At 38.9% G+C, this 22,281-nt stretch overlaps 2 protein-coding genes across 3 annotated transcripts; both read right to left on the reverse strand.

The window, feature by feature from the left end:
• Nucleotides 1-102: 102 nt before the first annotated feature.
• nim1ka (NIM1 serine/threonine protein kinase a) lies at nucleotides 103-16,275 on the reverse strand. The gene is made up of 9 exons (XM_033972809.2): nucleotides 16,156-16,275; nucleotides 13,983-14,026; nucleotides 13,147-13,231; nucleotides 7,323-7,625; nucleotides 6,110-6,446; nucleotides 5,868-5,980; nucleotides 4,505-4,626; nucleotides 2,902-3,048; nucleotides 103-1,293 (listed from the first exon to the last, which is right to left on the reverse strand). Exons 5-9 carry the CDS (start codon nucleotides 6,397-6,399, stop codon nucleotides 541-543), a joined length of 1,425 nt encoding a protein of 474 aa, XP_033828700.1. The 5' UTR covers nucleotides 6,400-6,446; nucleotides 7,323-7,625; nucleotides 13,147-13,231; nucleotides 13,983-14,026; nucleotides 16,156-16,275; the 3' UTR covers nucleotides 103-540.
• A 1,191-nt stretch (nucleotides 16,276-17,466) lies between these two features.
• znf131 (zinc finger protein 131) lies at nucleotides 17,467-21,583 on the reverse strand. 2 transcript variants are annotated; one of them, XM_033972136.2, is made up of 9 exons: nucleotides 21,441-21,583; nucleotides 20,774-20,918; nucleotides 20,587-20,688; nucleotides 20,358-20,502; nucleotides 20,165-20,276; nucleotides 19,847-20,017; nucleotides 19,399-19,771; nucleotides 19,194-19,324; nucleotides 17,467-18,277 (listed from the first exon to the last, which is right to left on the reverse strand). In XM_033972136.2, exons 2-9 carry the CDS (start codon nucleotides 20,898-20,900, stop codon nucleotides 17,822-17,824), a joined length of 1,617 nt encoding a protein of 538 aa, XP_033828027.1. In that variant the 5' UTR covers nucleotides 20,901-20,918; nucleotides 21,441-21,583; the 3' UTR covers nucleotides 17,467-17,821. The 2 variants fall into 2 exon arrangements, with proteins under 2 accessions (XP_033828027.1, XP_055080361.1); XM_055224386.1 differs by lacking the exon at nucleotides 21,441-21,583 and adding an exon at nucleotides 21,211-21,322.
• Between the last annotated feature and the right edge of the window lie 698 nt (nucleotides 21,584-22,281).

The following is a 22,281-nucleotide window of genomic DNA, read 5'->3' on the forward strand; positions in this document are numbered from 1 at the left end:
TGACAGTCTTTTCTCTGCACATTTTTATCCCCTCAGGGGCACACTAAATTGTGTTGCATTTGGCAAGTCACAGCCATTGGGCTAGTCTTTAATGTTTTTATTCGTTTATTAGGATTTAGGATGGGCATGGACATGACATCAGGTAAATATAAACATGTTTAACCAGTAAACCTCACAATAATGTAATTATTCTGTGTTTTAACTGATCTCATAACCATAAAACAGAAGACACAGAGTCTTTATTGTAGCAACTTGCTGATAATTGGCTGATGAAGCATAAGGCTTTAACTTAATAATAATAAATAGGCTGTTTGTGTTGTGATATGGATGTTCTTTTTGTCACAAGACAAAATCGACGAACCATAATCAACATTCTCACAGAGACTAGTTAAGTTACTATAAAAGTTATGAAATCCCAGATTTCAGAAGCTGTGGAATAATTCAACCTTAGTATGTTTTTATACTGCTAGACTGCAATGCTGGATTTTCTACTCAACATCATGCTACCATGGTCTAGACATTTGTTTCCAAGCAGAGACTCTACAGAATGACACAAAGTTTGGACGTGTGTCGTAAACTCCGGTATACTTTTAGTCTCTCTTTCTTGTTGGCGTTGGGGGGGACTTGGGGGACTATAGGCACAGTGTCCACGGCCCTCTTCCTATGGGCCCGGTGCAGCAGGATCCTATACACCCCCGTGATGGAGCTGCGACCATCTTTGCCCTGGTTGTTTAGGATATGTTCTGATGTGATTCCTAATGTTTCTAATGATGCTTTCACATCCCTCTCCTCATCTGTCAGTTCAGACGGTTCACTCTCTGCCAAGTACGATGGGTCCAGTTTGAATGGCTCCATGGCTCTTGGAAAGTCCACCGGTAGCAACCACTCACATCCCATCATCTGCTCCACTGTGCAGCGGTCACTTGGGATTGGCTGAAGAATCCCTCGGATGAGTCTCTGGCACGGCTCTGAAACCCACGGAGGGAGCGTGTACGCCCCCTCCAGGATGCACCTCTTCAGTTTGGCCACGGTGTCTGCTCTAAAAGGCATGCTCCCACTCACCATAAAAAACAGCATGACTCCCAACGCCCAGATGTCAACATAAACGCCCAAATAATTCTCGTCTCGGAAGAGCTCAGGTGCAGCATACGGAGGAGAGCCGCAGAACGTGTTTAGGGCCTCGTCACGGCGGCTCAGGGTGCTGAAGCCAAAGTCCCCCACTTTGACACAAGAGCTGCTGGTGTAGAACACATTCTCCGCCTTCAGGTCACGGTGGATGATGTTGTTTTCGTGCTGAGGAAGAAAACATAAAAAATTTGTTAAAGTCAAATTATTAGGAATAATTGTAAGGATATACTTTGTGGTGGTACATAACAAAGTGCTGTACTTAAAGTAAAAAAAATAGGTATCTGTAAAAAAAAATAGGTATCTGAGACTTTTGACTTTTACTTCACTATATACTTTCTACTCCACTACATTTTTTACATTTTATATTATTGTTTAAGACCTGCTGAAAAAGCTGAGGGTTTATTTAACACGTTCATAATTTGAGCAAACAAAAATATTCAAATACAAACACCTAAAAGAAAAAAGACACAAAACTGATTCAATAGTTTCTACTAAACAAAATGCAGCACAAATCAAAATCACATTTGAAGCCTGGAGGGGACTGACCTGTTACCCTTCACGTGAAATGCTTTTCTTTTTTCCTTTTCAAGTACATTTTTAAACAGGCACTATAATACTTTTAATTAAGTATAAGTAAAAATATCACATGAAAAAAATCTACTTGAGTATTTTTTGCTTCGGTATCTGAGTACTTCCACCACTGGAAATACTCAATTATACTTAAGTGCATATTAAGTGCAAATTTCCATTTGGTACTGGGTGAGATGAGGTATGCTTTATTGTCCCCGTAGGGAAATTTGTGCTGCTTTTGACTCATCCTCAAAGCCGCTGGGCCAACCTGTCAGTAACCATCTTCAGATCTTGAGCTAGGCTTGGTCAGGAGTCCCTTCTGGGTTGTATGTTTAGGGACATAACCCAACCATAGTTATTACTTACTTAACCTAAACCTACTACATAACCCTGACCTCCTTTAACCCACATTTTAACAAACATGCCTGGAGTTTTGTTTTCTTTCATACACAGACCCTGCATATTTAGGCTGAGTTTTTCTCTCAAACAGAGCACACTTGTGATGTCATGTGGTAATACAGGAAGTGCTCCACTGTGTTTTTAAACTCCACACACCTTCACTAGAATCATTTTGAAAATTTCAGCCCTGAAATTGCCGATCTTTATTGAACTAAAGGTAAAAGGAGCTGTTCACTTGAGAACTACGACTACATGACATCACAAGGTGGAACTAAGCATTTTGAGCTTTGGAAATATAGACAGACTAATAATAAAGGGTTAATCAGACATGTGTGAATGAACCAAAACACAACTCCAGATGTGTTGATGATCAGTGATTTTTTTGTCCCCATAAAGGAGGCAGGTCCCTGTGAATTGAATGTGTATCCATGTGTTTCAGAATAATAAAAAATTAGGGCCATAGCCATAGCAATTAACAATTTAAAACTAAATATTATATCTTTTGAATGGTGAAAAGTCCTCAAAATATCACATATAAAATTAAAATGAAACTCATGAATACAGATTTTACTCCCCACCATATGATAAATAATAGTATTGGTAGTTTTCTTCCCATTAATTAAATTGTACTTTTTGATAAAATATCCAAAAGGTAAATGCACAAATGTTAAACCTAATCATTTCTATTGTATTACACACAATCTACATACTAACTATATGCCCCATCTGTATTAAAAATTATTGGCCTATAGAATGTTGTGATACCATCTGAAACCCAACTATCAGATTTGTATATGTGCTGACCATGTGTTTAACAGCAGACAGAATTTGAGCGAATACGATCTTGCTGTTGGCGTCAGAGAGTTTTCCTTCTGTTGTGATCTTGGTGTAGAGCTCTCCACCTCCTGCGTACTCCATCACCAGGTGCAACCGCGACAGGGTCTCTACAACCTGAGGAAGGTATAAGGTCAAAGAATTAGTTTATGTTCAATTTGAAAGCACAGTCCTGAAATACATCTGGACACACTCGCACTATGGCAACCAAGCTATGCTCAGAGTTGGTTGCAGTGTTAAATAAAGACTAATACACAAATTGTGACTAAAACTATGTCTAATATTACATACACTTTCATCAGCTGAATGATAAAAACTAAACAGGCCTACATGAAATGAACAGGTAGAGGCTAAATCCAAGTTCTACTTTTCAAGTTTCAGTTTATATTTAATTATAGTCAATGTGAAAATATATGTATTCTCTGGTTGAAAACATAAACTATTAAGGATTTAGTTACTATATTAGAATGATTTTTTTCAGACTAAAATTAGGCTACATTAAAAAAAATAAAATAAAATAATATCACAGTGAGAATTCCAATGGCTAAGTGCTCTGTGTTAATATTACATAACACACAAGTCCGGGAACAGTTAAATCACATTCTATATCACTGCTCTTTCACCATCACAAACTTACATCATAGCATCGTGTAAAGAAATGCTTAACTGCTCTGAGTACAATGTAGGAACTAGCTTCATGTAAAACCTTGAAATAATTGAAATTTACACACAGTGAACAGGCTTTTCCATTCACAGGTGAAACATTTTAGTTTGTAGCTATGGTAACAGCACATTAAACGACTTAAAACTGCATAACACATGGCTCTAACACTACAACGCGGAGATTAAAACTGTATAACGCATGGTTCCTTGTTATTTAATGCTTGCTTATATGAAAAAATCTTGACTGAAACAAAAAATATATTGTAGTAAAAAATAACTAAACTAGAAATACATTTCTTGTCAAAATGAATGGCTCTATTATGGAGGGATCTGGATCTGTATCCACTCTTGGACACCCAGTTACATCATCATAAAGTGCTGTGTGTTTACAGGTTATACTGTAGTAGTTAGTTACTTTAGATAGTTACTTAATAGGCTCTGTGCAACCTCACTGTTAACGCCACTACTTCCTGTCCAGTTGTACCTCTGACTTTTTTGCCGAGCCATGCTAAAGTAAATAAATATTTAAAGATAAGGCAGTGGACAGGGAGTTACTGACAACATGTTATACACTACACAAATAAAATGAATACTTCACCAGAGGACACTTGTTTGCTTGTGTCTCAGTGCTAACGCTAATGCTAATCTTGAGGCATTTAAATAATAAATATTAAAACAGTACCACAAACTGAAGTATTCCACATATAGAAAATAATAGGGTAGCAGGCCTCACTTTGGGGGTGTTTAACTCGGCTCCAAATTCGCCCCTGTAACCACTAGCCTCGATGAGCTTCATTTGACTGGAGCCGAACACTATGTGTGACATAACACTCACTTAGTCCACTTCTTTATACAGTCTATGGTTGGCCTTCTATGAGTGTGTATAATAGATGTTATGTGTTGCTCAAACCTCATAGAGCCGGATGATGTTGGGGTGATGCAGTTTCTCCATGCTTGAAATTTCTCTGGACAGTAGCCTCTGTGTTTTCTGGTCCAGTTTAGTTTTGTCCAGGATCTTAATGGCGACTTTGTCTGGTTAAAAAGAAGAAGAATGGTTTGAATAATTGTAAACTAATCATGAATTTAAAAATGTGGTATTATGGTCTGAACATATTATGAGAACACTGGAAAATAGCAAAGTTATTTCCAATATTTTATTTGTTTAACTTTTATTATGAAGCTTATGTGTATGTTTATGTATATTTTCTAAACAACAACTGCATCCTCTAAATGATTTATGGACAATCGGATCAAAATGGCTGCTGTGTAACTGAACACTGAAAAGTTCTTGGGTGGTAAAATGGTGTGGAGATATCTCATTGTGTATCTGTATGCATTATTCACAGTGGCCTTAGGCTCACTTTCAGTTCACATAGGTTACAGAGGGCGGTGCTTTTAAACCATAATGTAGCTCAGATTATTTCTAAAAGAGATACACCGACCCAGCACTGGTATGGGATATTGGCGCCGATACTGAAAAATGTGCTGGTTCGAATATCATCTTCCAAATATCGATACAGCTGATATCCAGGTTGGACAGATAAATTGATGTAATAAAACTGTTAATTGGTCGTAGTTGACACAGAACATCTCATAATGTTTGAACTTTTATTTATACAAAACTGTTCTGCAGTTACTTGAGGATAAATAACAGCTTTTTAAACATAAGGAGGAAATAAATGCTGTTTTCAGTCTCTGCACTGGTATTGGTTTATATCAACAGAAACTTAAAGCCACAGTAACAAAATAAAAAAGCTACATCAGTGCAGCCCTAATTTTTAGATGACCAAATGTACCACTCTGCACAAGTGTAGGATAAGGTCTGCATCTGTTTAAAAAAAAAAAAACATGGAGGAGGTCACGTTCACTGCCATGCTTTCTCTCACACACACACCAGTACAATCATTCCCCCTGCACCCACCTGCCTTTGATGAGGCACAGAGCAATTTTAGCTGTCGCTACGGAAACTGGAGATGTCTAATCAATCAGTCAGTTCAAGGACAGCAGACATTCTGTCTCATTGTGGCTGAATCAGCCCTGGCCAGGCCCACTGATCCTCATTTGTTAATTGCAACATAACAACGCACTTGTGAGTCTTGTAGCCCATTGATGAAAACAGCACATCAGCCAAATTATCACTCCAATCTAATAAAGGGAAGATGGAGAGGGGAGGGACATTTCACAACTAATGTTTACACTGCCTTACACCACAGATCTTTATCTAAAGCCTCAATCCTGGGTGTGCAATAAAACATAATAACAACAATGCCCACCTTTCGTCAGGGCATGAATCCCCAGCTTCACATGGGAGAAGTTCCCAGAGCCGATTTCTCCTCGGATTTTATAGAAGCCAATTCTTCTTCCAACGGTCAGCTCCCGGACCACTCTGAAACACATCACATCACCATTTAACCATGTTTAATCTAATGCAAATCCTGCTTGTTCTTGTAATGAGATCACAAATTTAAATATGTATATCACATGGCGTTAGTTTTACTCGTCCTGGCTAACGTACCGGTCATCTTGGCACATGTCGAGGTTGAGCCTCTCCAGGGGCGTGAGGCGGCGGACCGTAGCTCCCTCGTCATCTGTGTTGATGTCGGAGCTGTCCTGTTGGCTGCAGCGGCTGTACCTGTGAACAGCGCCCCCGGCAGCTTTAGTTGAGCCCTGTACCGAGTCTCCATTAGAGTCCACAGTGTCGGTTCCGGTCACAGAGCTGCTCCCTGAGGGTCTGGACTCTCTGGAGGCTTTGGTGGTGCTCTCAGCCTCCTCTGGGCTGTTGTCCACAGGGCAGACTGCGGTCATCCTGCGGAAGGCGCCCAGACTGGACGGGGATTAACTCATGGCTCCCACTGGAGATAAGACAAGAGAGCGAGATCTATACTTAGTGTGACTTTGAATACCAAGGAGATTGTGTGGTTTCCAAGAAAGTGCCTGGACACAAAGGAGACTGTTACTAGTCCTCATTATCGCACATCCTATTATCTCAAGCAGAACAGCAGGACTGGTTTATAAAGTGAAAATTTATACAACTCCCAAATAATACAGAAGAATCACAGTAATGCTTGGTTGTTTATTCAGATGAGCAATAAATATGAACACTTGCAACAGTACTATATAAAATAACAGAACAACCAAAGACTATATATATATATAAATGGACATAGCTAACCTGCTAGCTTCTGCGTTCGAAATAGGAAATGAGCATGAGATCATCACTTCCAACTCCAATTTGCTTTACACTGGAAATCTGTCACCCCTCTCTCTGTAACTGCTACTGTCAGGCTCATCATTTTGGTCTTAAAATGATCTTATTAACCCGCTCTACATGATCCTGGTATTTTTATTCTGCTATTGTGTCTGTAACTCAACATATGAACATTAATAACAGACAAATCAGGTGCTTTCTTTTCATTCTCATTATCGTCAGCAACAGGTTTGATTGACAGGGTTGCTAAGCACTCGCTCCATGCTAAACCAGTTGTGGGTGGGAAGAGGTGTTACCTTCAACAGCCTCTCTCCAGAGTGGCTCTTTGGTTGATGTGGTAGCCTCGATGAGCTTCATTTGACTGGAGCTGAATGCTATGTGTGATGTCACACTCACTTAGTCCACTTCTTTATAGAGTCTATGTGAACAACATACTATATACTAAACTTTAGGCTATTTAAATCTATATGAAAATAGCAAAGTATCATGTTTTTGGTTCATAGTTTCAAACTAAACTCACCTTGAGATATAGTTATTCACAAAGCAGCGAATTTCTTCCAGTCTCCATTATGTCCTACATGATTCTTACAACCTTTTAACACTGTCTGAAGCTTCAGCAGTGCTCAGGTCCAGTGGCAGGTGAAGTGGCAGGTACAGTAGGATGCATGATCCCTGTAGTTGGTTCTCCAGAGGTTCACAGGGTCCTACAGTAGCCTTGGGGAGTTTCCTGTGTACAAATAGCACACTCTGGTTGAAGAGGAGGGGTGAGGAACGGTGCAGAGGATAAAAGATGAGTCTGATGAGGGCTGTACTGGAAGGTAACCTGCAAAACAACACAAGAAATTCAAGACAGGAGTTTAAAATGACCTGTGTGGAGCGTCAGGAGATGTTGTTTTATTATATATAAAAATACAAAATGTTTGAATTAAAAGAAAGTGGCCTAGTTGAATAATATAAGATCAGATATATATCTATGATATAGACTACCGGTAATACAAATTGGGATGGAGTGTAGAAATTCACTTGTGATGGCAGCACTTAAACTGCAAATATGGGAATGTACATGTAATCCAACAAGAAGTTACAAAAAAAAGATTTACAAGGAATCATATATGGAAGTAAAACTATTAAAATAATGTGTATATATATATATATATATATATATATAATGGCAGAACTATATCTCATATCTACAGCAACTCTTTAAACTGAAACTGGTTTTAGTTTTTGTGTGTAGGCAGCACGGTGGCTGAGTGGCAACACTCATGCCTCACAGCAAGAAGGTTTGGTTCGATCCCCGGGTCGCCCAGGCCTTTCTGTGTGGAGTTTTGCATGTTTGTCCCCGTGTCTGGATGGGTTTCCTCCGGGTACTCCGGTTTCCCCATCAACCAAAACATGAACGCCCTTCGAGACAACTGTTGTTGTGATTTTGGGCGTTACAAAAATAAAATGAATTGAAACTGAATTGAATTGATCTAGTATGTGTTCATCATTAATCAATGAGACCTGTCCTGCCCATACCTGACTAATTGTACAGTACTTCACCCAGTACTTGTACAAGCTGCAAATAGGTTATGGTTGCCATGACTGCCATATAAACAAATTATGGTAATTGCATTACGTTTCCCAGACATACAGAACCTGGAAAGAAAACCCCAATCCCTGAGTCATGTTCAGGATCAGTTGATGAGAACTTGTGGACCTCTTGATAACTGGAATTCTGGACAGCAGAATTGGCCTTGCTAATAGACTGTTCTAACTGTGGGATAAATGCTTTCATAAGCTTAGAAGCTTGTAAAAGACCAAGATGTATTGTAGACCACTAAAGAATAATAATGTTAATGATAAAGATAATAATAATGCATTGGATTTTATATAGCACCGCCTAAGACACACAAAGTGCTTCACAGTGCATTACTACAATTACTACAATTGGAAACAAGGCTGCCGATCTGCACCATCGGCTCCTCCGACCACCACCAACACTGACACCCACACAACACATTCATACTAGGAAGTGTGGGTGAAGTGTCTTGCCTAAGGACACAACAGCGGTTCTGACACTGGCGCCCCACTGTGGGACCTGGTGTTCCCAGTGTTCTTTCATCCAAGTACAAACCAGGCCCAGCCTTGCTTCGTTTCTGAGATCTGATGAGATCAGGCTTCGACAAGCTGGTATGGCCACATGGGTGTTTATACAAGGACAGAAACAAGCTATTCTATTAATAGCAACTAACCAATTATAGAAATATTTGTCAACTAATTTAATAATCGAATAATAATTATTTGGACAACAAAGACTCCAAAACAATGTTCTGTCCATGGCCCTTTTTCACTCTGATTAACAAAAGAATAATTGCTGTATAGTGACATCTGATCCTTTACTGTCTACAAAAATATTTATTTGATCTGCAAGGGGGAAAAGAAAGCATCTTCACAGCACATATAAAGATAATTACTTCCATCCTAACTTTCAAAAAAACTTGGATCACACTAGAACACATTAATGAATCACTGTAGACAAGCAAACCATTCTCTGGTATAGTTTTAAACAAATGTATCAAAAACTAATCTTTACTCACATCACAATGACAACAACAGCAACACACATGGGAAGTTACTATTTTGGGTCTTAGGAAGATAGCGATATATAAAAAAAAATTAGATTTAAATTAACATATTATGGTAAATGGTCATATTTTTATATAGCGCTTTTCCACCTTCAAAGCACTATATATCAAGAAACCACACACACATTCATACTCCAGTGCACGCAGACACTGGGGGTGAGACGGATTAATTGTCTTGCCTAAGGACACAACAACAGTATTCATCTGTGGGAACTGGAATTACTATGATATACAAACAACCCAGCACACCAATGAAGAAACAGAAACAGGACCACACTTGTTAATATTACATGCTGGGTCAGGTCACATGTCCTTTCCCATTTAGATCTACATTAAGATGAATGAATCGGTGTTGTAAAGGGAAAATCAAAGCCATTCACATCTGTGAGACCAGCTCTGTCTTCAAACACATTTGGGCTGCTCCTATGAATAAGTGAGCATTGATGACAGGAACCACGAGCACGGATAACAAGACTCACACAAGAGGTATCCACTTAAAGCACAATGCAACATGCTACATTTAAAAGACTCATGGAAAATGCACAGAGGAATACAACATGAATCCCAATCAAATTTAAATGGGTAGTTGAATAGTGGTGATATTCTCATACTAATCATAATATAGTCGTTTCCCCTCAACACTTACATTAAGTTGTTTTTGGAGTGATTCGTGCGTCTTTAATCGCTTATTTTCAAGACTCCATATTGCCGATCAGCCCCGTTTTTCACCACCACCGCCTTTACACACCCACTTCATTCTTCAGTTATTGTTTTTTTTAATCGGTGATACGCACAGGATTCGGCAGCATGGCGTAGTCAAATGCAATGAAAAAAAAATTCACCGCATGATCTGCAGCCATAACAGAGGCCGACATGGCTCTTTGTTGTAATGACGTTTACGGCTACATCAGCTCCCATTGGGCACTGCAGTTTTCTAACACAGAAGTCAGCGTTAGTGTTTCTTTTATTAAGTTGTTTAGGTGAGTATTGCGATTTAAAATGTGTAATTTAAAATTATAACATAATGATCCACAAGTGTCATAGATTATAACTATAGAGGAGATACAAGCACAAATATCTGCTCTAACAAGTCGCAAAGGGCTACAGTTATTTAGGTGACATAATCTCCTGGAAGAAAATATATTCGGCCTCCATGGCATCTTATACTGTGTTCATGCTCCCAGCCCTACTTTAGTTTAAGTCAAGACATTAGGGTTGAATCAATGTGGACAAATAGCATTTTTCTGACAAGTTCGGCACTTTCAGATTTCAGATGTATAAGTTAAATAGAATTTTAAACACGCCAAGGAGTAATATTATTTGAGAAAATATACATTTAAACAGCTAAACTAATACAAGAATCTCATGTATTTCAGAATATTTGTTAAGGGCATAGATTGTACATATAAATGGACATAGCTAACCTGCTAGCTGCTGCGTTCCAAATAGGAAGTGAGCGTGGCTGCGCTTCTGGCTCCAATTAATTTTCTATTGAAAAACAATCGCTCCTCTCTCTGTAACTGTTGCAGTGAGCCTCGTTATTTTGGTCTTATCCATCCATTTTCTTCCGCTTATCTGGGGCTGGGTTGTGGGGGCAGCAGTCTAAGTAGACACTCAAGGACTTCCCTAACCCCAGACACGTCCTCAAGCTCCTCTGGTGGGACCCCAAGGCCGGTTCGGGCATGACCAGATTTAGATCTTAAAATGTTTGTGTCCGTAAACCAAGATATGAACATTAATAACAGACAAATCAGGTGCCTTCTGTCCTCGAAGTCTAGTCTAGCTAACACTAGCATACAGGTTTGACTGACAGCGTTAAGTACCTTACTTTCACCAGCCTTGCTGAATGCTATGAGTGATGTCACACTCATTTAGTCCACTTCTGCAAAATTTTTACAAAATAAAATAATTTGTTGTTTGCATTGGAAATGTTGTGAAAGTTGCTAATTCCAATACAATACTGATTCAATTGTGATACAACTTGCAGCTATACGAAACATGCATACAAGCAAATAATATTTCAAAATAAAAGTAAAATTACAACAAAATAAAATGAAAAAAATAATAGATCTTTTTCCTAAATCATTCAGAACTAATGCTATAATTACATACCATTAAAAATCATGTAGAGAGCCAGTTTACTGAGCTGGTATTGGCCTGGCAGAAGGAGCAGAGTCCCCACAGAGCAGACCTAACCCAGCTAGCACATAGCATTGTGTTTTGCCTCTTGAACAGCGCTGGTGGTTGCCTAGCGATGGATGCTGACCAAGTGTGTTTGTTTGTCTTTTTTCTGCCTGAGGATTAGGCATTAACTGGCACTCAGGCTCAAGAAGGAAGAGGCCATTACAGAGGAATCGTGTGCTCATTGGACGTGGGGAACACATTCTATAGTTGTGGAAGCAGAAGAAATAGTACTAAGAATAAGATGATAATGGACCAATGAATGTATTCTATGGCACTGACAAAAGGTTCATATTGTCTCTTAGCAACATTAACTTAAATCTTTATATTAACGATCAAACACAGATGTCCTTAAACTCAGCCCTAAACAGCCCTAAAGCAGAGAGAGATTCTCATGTGGCTAACCTCGCACAGCATGTACCGTTTTCCACCAGGGTTACTCTGCTCCTTCTACCAGGCCACATGACAGCAACCACGTTCTTATTATGAATGGATGTTGGTATTACATTACTGTGTGTATTTTGGTAATCTTCGGGTGACTGAGTTTCCTAAATGCAGTGCTCTGACTTGTTTACCTTCATATTTTAACTAAAAAACTTGTTACTGGGGCACTTTTGGATGAGTACCTTCAGTTGGGAGCAGGCCAAAACAGTATTGCTTCCATTACACTCCATTATAATCTCTCAGATAGTGGCCGGACCCTCCAAAATCTTTCCTGACTCCAAAAAATCTAATTAAGCCTTGGACAGCTCACAGTAAGCCAATGAAATAATAATGTTTAGTCAAAGAGCTCATTTATCAAAGATACAGCTTTTAATATGAGAATTTCAATCAAGCGCACAAGTCAGGCAGCAGGTTTTGACTTGGTCTGTGTATTTTTCAAAATACCTTTTTAAGAGGACCACATGAGATGCAGAAATGGGATTAAATGACAAATTATGACTGAATGGTGTATAACGGCATTACACATTATTATTGCACAGTACATTACCCAGTGGTTCTCTGGTATTGTTTTAAAGAAGCCCTATTGCACTTGTGTCTGCTCTATAGTTATTATCTATCTCACCTGTGGATCATTATGTCAATATTTGCACATTTACAAATGCGATATTCATCTAAAATGACTTACTAAAAGAATCACGCTAGTGAGCAGCAGGTTTTTTTTCAGTTGTACCAAAATGACTACGCAACGCTGCCGAATCCTGCACGTATCACTGATTAAGAAAATACAATTGAAGAACGAAATAAGTACAGAGCAGTGGGCGTGTACTGGTAGCAGTGAAAAGATGGCATTATGGTGTCTTGAAAATAATTGATTAAAGATTGCTCAAACATGCACGAATCACTCCAAAAGCAACTTCCAGTGAGTAAATGTTGAGGGGAAACAACTATAACATGGTTTAACGCTCTGAAAAGTCGATTTTACAAAATAGGTCCACTTTAATTAAAGTCTTAATTGCTAAAGGCTATAGACAAATAGATAGGGTGTCAGACCACATTCATTATACAAGAAACAAGTAGGTCCTTACTCACCAGTTCTGTGACAATCCCTGAAGGCATCAGCCACTTCAGCAGCTCAACAACGGAAAACATGAGAGCTCCATCCCGTCCGCTGCACCTGTGGACCCACAATGTGTTATATTCATCAAAAATGACTTGAAAAAGAAAAGAAAATCAAACATAGCTTATGTCTAATGTGTTACAGACATCAACTATTACACAAAATATTTCACGCTAATTTAAACTTTTGTCTTAACCTCCTTTTATACAGCACAAAATTGTCAAAAGTAAATTTTAAAAAGCCAAATTAATTCTATTATATTAATAAGTTTACTTTCATTTTAGGTTAAACCCATAGGCTGTATATAGAAGTGAGCGAAGTGAGAGTGACGCCACCTATAGCGTTCAACTCCAGTCAAGTGAAGCTCATCGAGGCTAGCTGTTATAGGGGAGAATTTTGAGCGGAGTTTCATATTTGGAATTCTGACCGCGAGTATCATAGCAACTAAAGAACCAATCTGGAGAAAGATGTGTGTATGTTCATAGCTTAATTTCCAGATACAATAGCAAAATGAATATGAAGATTTAAAGACCAAAATGATGAGCATAACAGCAACAGTTACAGAGAAAGGGGTGACAATTTTTCACTGTTAAGTGAACTGGAGCTGGAAGCACGCCCATGCTATTTGGAATGTGGTAGCCACCAGGTTAGCTATGTCCATTTATATATACAGTCTATGGTTAAACCTAAAGAATTACTTTAATACTAGATTGACATTTAGCACTTTAACCTAAACCACAACACACAAAATATGACAAACTCCATTGACCAAATCACTATACTTTTGCCTTTAGTCTTGTAAACGTACCCATGTTTCCATCAGCTCTCACATTCCAGGCCTGGTTTTTCTCTCTGTGGGGGCACAGATATAGAAAAGGTAACACCATTCTGTTCCATTGTCCCAAGCACTGCACAGTCTACTGTTCAAAACAAAGCAAAACAAACATGGGGGCGCTCAGGAGAGAACACAACAGTATCTCTGTTGGTGGAGTTTGCGTCCTACGATTCAAAGGTTGGCGGTTCGAATCTCACTCTTGACATAAACATCATTGGTTGGTTGGTTGGTGTATGAATGTGTGTGCATGGTGGAGTGTCTCCTTGATCTATAGCGCTTTGAGTGCCTTGAAGGTGGAAAAGCACTATATAAAAATGTGACCATGTGACCAAAACTGTCAGGATGAGTTTAGTCATTTCAAATCATATAATTAGGGGAAAATAATCAAAATTGGCCCAACATATCGGTGCAGAAATATTGGCAATTGGCTTCTACGGATTATAAACAATTGTATCGGCATCGCCCATGGAAAAACCCACATCGGTCGATCTCTAATTTTGATTTAAAAACGGTGCTGTGCAAGGTCTTTTGGCATGTGTTTTAAAGTCTCTGAAGCCAAGATAGCCACAATAATCAAAATACAATTACAAACATTTAAATACTCACTTAGTTACAATGATTCTGACTATTTGTTGCAGCCCTGAACATGCTAAAGCTTCAAAACAGATAAACCGCCTTCTTTGGTCTTATATAATTTTCTGAGGCATATGGTTTGCTGATGACTCAGATTGGTGAGAATATAAATGAGACAAAATGGCATAAGGGGAGCTGAGGTCTTTTGCAATATTAAGTTAGTTTGATGAAGTAATAGTTTGCTAAGGTAAAGTTAGCAGAACGTTCCTTTCTTTTCATTTGGATTTCAAAGTGTTGTATTGAAGGGAGTGGAAATGCAAAAGGTTCTGTTTCATAATGTCCGACTGACAGAGCATCAAACGCATCAAAAACAGGACTAATCAGGACTATTTCTGCTTCAAAAGTATGTTAATTTGAGCGTTTGGTTTGGTTCTCCTATGCATAGTAAGTGATGGAAGATCAATGTGAATACTGGCTGGCTGGGGATGCTCAGGTGAAGCGATTCCTCGCACTAAATTAAAATGGTGAGTCATACAAATTTTATCTTGAAGACACATTAGCAGGTACGGTAGGTTTTTGGAGAAATAATGTTGCTTTATCCGGATATAAATTGCATAATTTAATAAGTATTTGAACCCATTTCTGTCTATATATATTTTGTGATCAATCAGATTTTAAAAGGTCCTTATTATGCTTTTTTCTGATTTTTTAATGTTGTTTCCTCATCAAAAAAAAATGGCTGGAGTTGCGTTTTGGTCCATTCACACATGTTTAACAGAAAACACTTTGTTCCACCTTGTGATGTCATGTTGTAATACAGAAAGTGCTCCGGTGTTTTAGAATCCACACACCTTCACTAGATTTGGATAATTTCAGCCCTGGAGTTGCCGATCTCTACGGAACAAAAGCTAAAATGTAGCTGTTAACTTGAAAACTACCACTTCATGACATCACAAGGTGGAACAGAGCATTTTGAGCTTTAGAGATGTATACAGGATTACTCAAACATGTGTGAACGAAACAAAACACAACTCTGAGTATGTTTTTGATGAGGTAACAGCATTATAACACGGCTCAAAGCTCACAAGAGTCAATTTCACGTAATATAGAACCTTTAATAATTAAGTATGTCATTTTAAACCCTTGCAATGATAATAAAAACACTAAAACTAGGCTATGCAACAAGTGCTTTTGCCAAATGCCATTACATGCATTTAAATATAAACTCTCTTTAGGGATTAAATACAAACAGTTAATCCCAATGATAGCTTTATTACTAGATCAAAATAGTAAGGATGTAAAAACATAACTAGCGAAGAAGTTAAGCATTCATTTGACTAATTAGCTAGTTGCGGCTATAGGTTAAAGTTAGTTGTATAATCCATAACCAAAAGGCCAAACCACACAGGGTAATAGTTAAATATTTGCACATTAACTGAATCGGTGCAACATAAATCTGATTTGTGAACCCGAGCCAACGACAGTCAACGGTCATCCTCCCGTCGCAGCGCGCTAATCTTAACGTTTCCATCAACTACGCTAAAATAAAAACACATATAAAGCGTAATCTTACCCAGTCAGACCCTCTCTAATCCTCATGATCCAGAATTAGCTCGTTGTTTCGGTTTCTCCTCCCCGTGTTGCCGGTGATGATGACATTGGACTCTCACTGCAGCTGCTCCCGGTAAAGTCTGCTGTGGACAAGAGCGTTGAGCATAAATAGCACATACGTTGACCAATAGGAAACGGGCAACCGACGTCGAGATTGGGTTTTGACCAATCAGAAGCGCGGATTACACAAAAAGGGGCGGGCGGAAGTGATTATACTTCAGAACCAGGAGCTGTCCAGTAACTACCGGGCTCGTGAAGGGAAAGTAGCTGTATGTAACGCTGCGTGCGGTTTGCTGAGGAGTTGATAAGCCTCTCCAGGACAACTTGCATATCTAAAAGAAAAAGTCGCTCTATACGGAGTAATGATGCTTTAATGTCTAATAGGCCTATGTATACAACTATCTAACTAACTGAATGTGGCTTAGTTAGTTTGCATTTTACATTTTTTGTATCTAGACTGGTAGCATAAGCATATAATGTCACTTACCTTTTTGTACCTTCGCATAGAAAAGGAAGCAACAGTTGTTGAACCAAAAAGGAACCACTTCTAATGGTAGCGGATTAAACATATTATTTTAAAGGTCCTATATTACACAAATGTATTCTTGCGAGCTTTAAGCCATGTTAGAACATTGTTACCTCATCAAAAACATACCTGGACTTGTGTTTTGTTTTATTCACGTGTTTAAGTAATCCTTTATTAGTCTTTCTACATTTCCAAAGCTCAAAATGCTCTGTTCCACCTTACGTCATAAAGTTGTAGTTTTCATGTTAACATCTGCCTTTTACCTTTTGTTTTGTAGAGATTGGCAATTCCAGGGTTGAAATTATACAAATGATTCTAGTGAAGGTGTATGGAGTTTAAAAACACAGTGGAGCACTTCCTGTGTTACGGCCTGACATCACAAGGTGGAACACAGTGGTTTCAATTTTAGAGAAAATCTCAATAGGGTGAATGTGTGAATGAAACAAAACCAACTCCAGGAATTTTGCAATGAGTGAAAAACATTATAGCATAGATCAGAAAATAGTGCAATACGGGCCCTTTAATCTGTAATTTTGTGTTAAATGTGTTAAATTGCAATTTAAATGGATACCGGTAATTTATGAAATATCCATCATTTCAACTTCAAAATTCATTTTAGGTTCACCTATCCAGCACATCTAGGAAAAGCCTGTACTTGTTATGTATGTGCTTTTTCAAAAGACATGCATAACAAGACATCAGGCCACAAACTTCATCTTAAAGCAATGAAAATACATTCACTGTATTTAAAAGTATCTTAATTTAATTTTACTTGTTTAGATTTGTATATTAACAGGTCTTTTCTAAATAATTCTTTTTCATCAACAAACAAAACACAAAAAATCTTGCAGAGCTTCAATATTAATGTAATATACAATCAATGGCAACTAACCTAGACAAGAACATAATTACGTCATAATGGTGGGATTAATCAACATCCCTCTTCATCATGGAAAGAGCTGAAGCCGAGTGCCTGGTGAAAGTCTGTTGCGTTAACCGAACGAGGGCCAGCTGTAACTAACATGCACAGTTCAAAGTGGAGCGTTTCCTCCAGAATACTGAAAGTTATAATACAAATAAAAAAGTTTTTAAAAAAGTGTCCTCATACAACTACATCTTCCACAGTGACCAGGGCACCCTCCACCTGCACCACCTGGATCTCCACCCCGGCCTGTTTCAGTCTCTCCACGTCCTCCTCGCACATCTCAGCCACCCCTTCCTCGTTCACCACCACCGTCGCCGTCTGCTCCATCTCCATCATGTGCACAGGCTCTACGGTGACATGCTCCATCTGAATACCATCCTCCAAGAGTACATTGTCCCCTGCCTCCATGTTCTGTGCGGTTATAGTCAACGCAGCGGTGGCAGCGGCGTCTGGGACCACCAGCTCTTCGCCGGACTTGTCCTCAATGGAGTGAATGTCCTTTAGATGTTCCTTCAGTTCTTTGGGATGGGTGAACCACATGTCACATATAGTGCAGTGGTTAGGTTTGTCCCCAGTGTGGCTCACTAGATGGTCTTTGAACTCCTCCCAAATGTTGAATACGCTGTCACAAACCTGGGTGAGGCAGAGAGCGAAATGAGACAATATTTGCAATACACAGACAAAATGCTCAGACACTAAAATTGTGGTGTTATTGTTATTAATTTCATTAGCATACAACTTTTCTGGCATCTATATGTGAAAAAATCATGAACTCACAATAATCTTTATGTATCAATTTAAAACTAGTCATTTATGCAGCAGATATTTTAAGGGTAGTTGTGTTTTGTCACACTCAGAACATCAATATAAAATCTACATTTGCCCACGATGTAATAGTAAAATCCAGACCTATATCTATTTATATAATAAATTAATATTTGTTAGTCTTTTTCTCCACACAGAGGCCATGTCCTCCAAATGACAAAGTCCATAGTAAGCCAGCCTAACCATGTGCTGTGCTCGCAGTTTGTTCTAATGTCCTCTGGGAGGCGATATTATCGCACAACAAAAGACCAACTGCTCAGCTAAATCTTTTATTCCTTCTGCCATAAAATGTTTGAATGAAAAGTATATTTGATAATGTGTCCCTAATGCACTGAGGTTTAAAACATATTTGAAGCAGAGCCCCAGAGACTGGTGGTCATATGGGTGCATTTACAAAAGTTTTGAAAGTGCCACCACACTTCCAATTAGGCTTGAAACATTCATTTTAGGTCTGTGTCACAATGAAATGTGTCATTATTAAGGTTATAGTGGTAGAATTACTTAAATTTGCTGTAAAAATTAAAGCCTATGATCATTTGGTCCCCAGGCCATAATTTGGACACTCCTGGCATAGTGCATGTAATATGTACACGATTTTATTTATGGTTGGTGTATTACGAGAGATCTGCAAACTGAACTGCCCTTTGTGATTAATAAAAGTTGTTGATTGATTAAAAGTGCATGCTTTGAGGTTTGCAAACTGCATTTTTTCTGATGAATATACCTGGCATTCATAGATTTTCTTGCGTCCCTTCTTGGCTCCCACTCCATTCTGACAGGCAGTCATATGACACTTGAGCGTGCTGTTCCTTGCAAATTTTTCATGACAGTCCGGACACTCATATGGTTTTTCACCTAAGAAAGAGCAGTACAATACTGAGAATTTTAGTGCTATTCACACATAAAAATATCTAAATAAAAAAAACTACCTGTGTGTTTCCGTAGGTGCTCCTTAAAGTGTCCAAAGTGGTCAAAGTTTTTTTGGCAGTATTCACAAACATGCACTTTCTTCTGTGGTTTTTGATTTAGCGGCAGGTCTTCTGCATCATAATGAAACGTGCTGACATGCTGCTTAAGAGCGCCCTCTCTGGAGTACGCTTTCCCACAGTGACCACACACATGTGGTTTCTCCATGGAGCCTTCATGTGCCTTCATATGCTGCTTCAGGTGGTAGTACAACTTAAAACTGCGATTACATTTACTGCACCGAAATATATTGTCCACTTGAGAAATCTGGACTTCTACCACATCTACCTCCAACGATTTAGAGGCAGTTACAGTTTCTTCCTGATATGCAATTTCCTTAAAAAATACAAATGCACACATATTAATAAATCATTATTACTCAGATTTGCGCTGTACTAAAAGTATACACACCTCTTCTAGTTCCCCTTTTTTGACAACCTCCACCGTTGGCTCCTCCTGTTGGTACTTGCTGGTGATGTCAGCAAGGAGAGCCAAAGCAGAGTCATCCGATGAAGTCTGAGAATGCTTTGTTGCCTCTATCACTTCTTCAATAGCAACATCTCCGATTACTTCAATTTTCATCTGGATAATAGCAGAAATCACTTCTATTAAATGCATATAGTATAAAGGTTCTCAAACGGCGGTATAGGTAAATCCTGGGTAAGTCAAAATCTTATCTATTCAGTGGTAATATAAAAAATAACAGAAATAAAAAGATGAGAAACTGACCTGTTCCCCTTCTACTGTTGGTAGAGTTTCAGTGATCACATTTGAAGTCTCTGCAATTTTTCTCTTTTTAGCCTTACTTTTTGTTGTGAGAGCAGAACTGTCATCATGCGTCCTGAAAGTGAACAGAATAAATGATTTTTGTCATATCACAACATTCGCTACAAAAACATTTCAGCATATATGGACACATTACCTTCCATCTAGTGCTTTAATGGCTTCCTGCATCTGAAGATACTCCGCTGCCTTCCACACATCATTTGCTTCTTCCTCTCCAGTTACAGCTAAAGTGGCAGTGTATGTAAACTCCATCAGCTGACGAAAAGCGGTATTACTGACTCCTGTAGATCAATGATAAAATAGTACAGACATTAATTCGTGATTTCAAGTGATAGCTGTATACATAACATTTGAACATAGAATACCTTCAATCTCAACCAGTGGCTCTTGTGTAAAATCTTGGAAGAAGTTATGGAAGAACTGACTGCAGGCGGCCAGCACAGCTTTATGGGCTCTGAATTGATGTCCTACAAATACAAAAGAAAGACAGCTATTGATGATTCTGAAAAACAATGCAGCAGTCACTTTCAGGAGAGTATTGAGGTCTATTACCATCTACAATCAAGGTAATGTCAGTGAACTGATCCAACTGTCGCTGCTCGTTCAGTTTGTCCATCATGACTTTATAATGTTCTGGGTAAAGGGTGCCGTCATCCACTTCCACCTCCACCTCCGCCATAGTTAGCGGGATTCTGATCTGTAAATATTAAATCAGAAACAGCACCATCAGCTTCTCTCGTCTCAGCTGAGACCACGCCACACCGAACACGCTTTTCAACTAGTTATAAAGAAACCGCATTACGTTTTGTGTGTAGTTGAAGCAGATCATCCATCCGCAATAAGTAAACATGTTATGCCATTTGGGTTTCTTCCTATTTCACACATGTGTTACAGTTAGCTTAAGTGTAGCATTAGCGCTAGTCAGGTTTTGGCTGACGTTACAGTAGCAGAAACAGAAATAATGTGTTATACATCTATGTAAGTCTTACCGGAATACCACGGAGACATGTTTACGTTTTTGAAATAAAAAAGTGGAAAAATAAGCATATAATCAGCCCCCTGAGCTCTCGATAACAGGCCTAGCATCCTCGCCATTTCGTGTTTGACCATCAACATTACGTCATCAAACCGCGCATTAAAATACTAATTTTCCAAGAGTATTTCTTGATTATAAGCACACGGAGATGTCGTTAACACTGGAAACAACACATACACATACCTGAAGTTCGACTGTTGCACTTCTGAAGAGTATTTTGAGAACACAAATACACCTACGCGTGTAGCGCTCTTCTCCGCTAGTAGCTCCAGAAAGGGCGGTCGTTCTACTTTAGGCCTCAATTTCCCAGAAGCCTTTGCGAACCCATGGACGCCGCGCAGCGTTGCCTGGTGACAGGTGTTTGCGTCTCATGTCTCAAACACATGTGCCTAGAGGTGAGACAAATCCGTGCGAATGATCACCATGGCAAATGGTAACACGCTTTTCCACTGGGGTGACGCCACAGGGACCCGTACTATTTAACTCCAGGTTCTACAAGATTGAAACAGCCGTCTATAATCTTATGTTTTATTGTGAAAAGTAGCTGACATATGTGTCCGGCAGAATAGAACATTACAAGAACATTACTTACCACATTATTAGAACAAGTTAAAACAGTTAAATGCATCCAGTGAAATATAAAGGACACTAGGGGTTCTCTTCGATGATATTTTTTTTGAAAAATGGACAGTATTTCCTGCATTTTGGTGCTTGGTTGAGAAGTTTACTGAAGAGGAGGTGCATGGCACCTGGGCCTCCTAGTTTTACCCATGTCACTTTATTAATTAACTTCACTGAAGTTTAACCCAGAGCCACATGAGCGGAGCAGAGAGAGAAAGGGGAGGGCTGCTCCAGGAGACACGCACACACCACAGGGTCAGGACAGGAGAGTTTGGACTTTTAGACTAATAAGAAACAATCTCAAGTAGGCCTAAATAAAACGGCATACTAGGCTATATGTATGAGAGAGCATTATCCGCAGATTAGTTTGGCTATTTTCGATCTAAATAAATGGGTCGGGGTT

The sequence above is a fragment of the Periophthalmus magnuspinnatus genome, chromosome 9, assembly GCF_009829125.3.
Source record: "Periophthalmus magnuspinnatus isolate fPerMag1 chromosome 9, fPerMag1.2.pri, whole genome shotgun sequence".
NCBI lineage: Eukaryota > Metazoa > Chordata > Actinopteri > Gobiiformes > Gobiidae > Periophthalmus > Periophthalmus magnuspinnatus.

What these genes read in the sequence shown, in the direction of transcription:
- znf131 (XM_033972136.2), bottom strand. Translation starts at nt 20,900, where the DNA reads ATGGCGGAGGTGGAGGTGGAAGTGGATGACGGCACCCTTTACCCAGAA. An exon ending in CATTACCTTGATTGTAGATG is followed by an intron (nt 20,689 to 20,773) that starts GTAATAGACCTC and finishes TTGTATTTGTAG; the next exon opens with GACATCAATTCAGAGCCCAT. An exon ending in AGAAAATCTATGAATGCCAG is followed by an intron (nt 18,278 to 19,193) that starts GTATATTCATCA and finishes TGCCTCACCCAG; the next exon opens with GTTTGTGACAGCGTATTCAA.
- nim1ka (XM_033972809.2), bottom strand. Translation starts at nt 6,399, where the DNA reads ATGACCGCAGTCTGCCCTGTGGACAACAGCCCAGAGGAGGCTGAGAGC. An exon ending in ACATCATCCGGCTCTATGAG is followed by an intron (nt 3,049 to 4,504) that starts GTTTGAGCAACA and finishes TACCTTCCTCAG; the next exon opens with GTTGTAGAGACCCTGTCGCG. An exon ending in TGTCTGCTGTTAAACACATG is followed by an intron (nt 1,294 to 2,901) that starts GTCAGCACATAT and finishes TTTCTTCCTCAG; the next exon opens with CACGAAAACAACATCATCCA.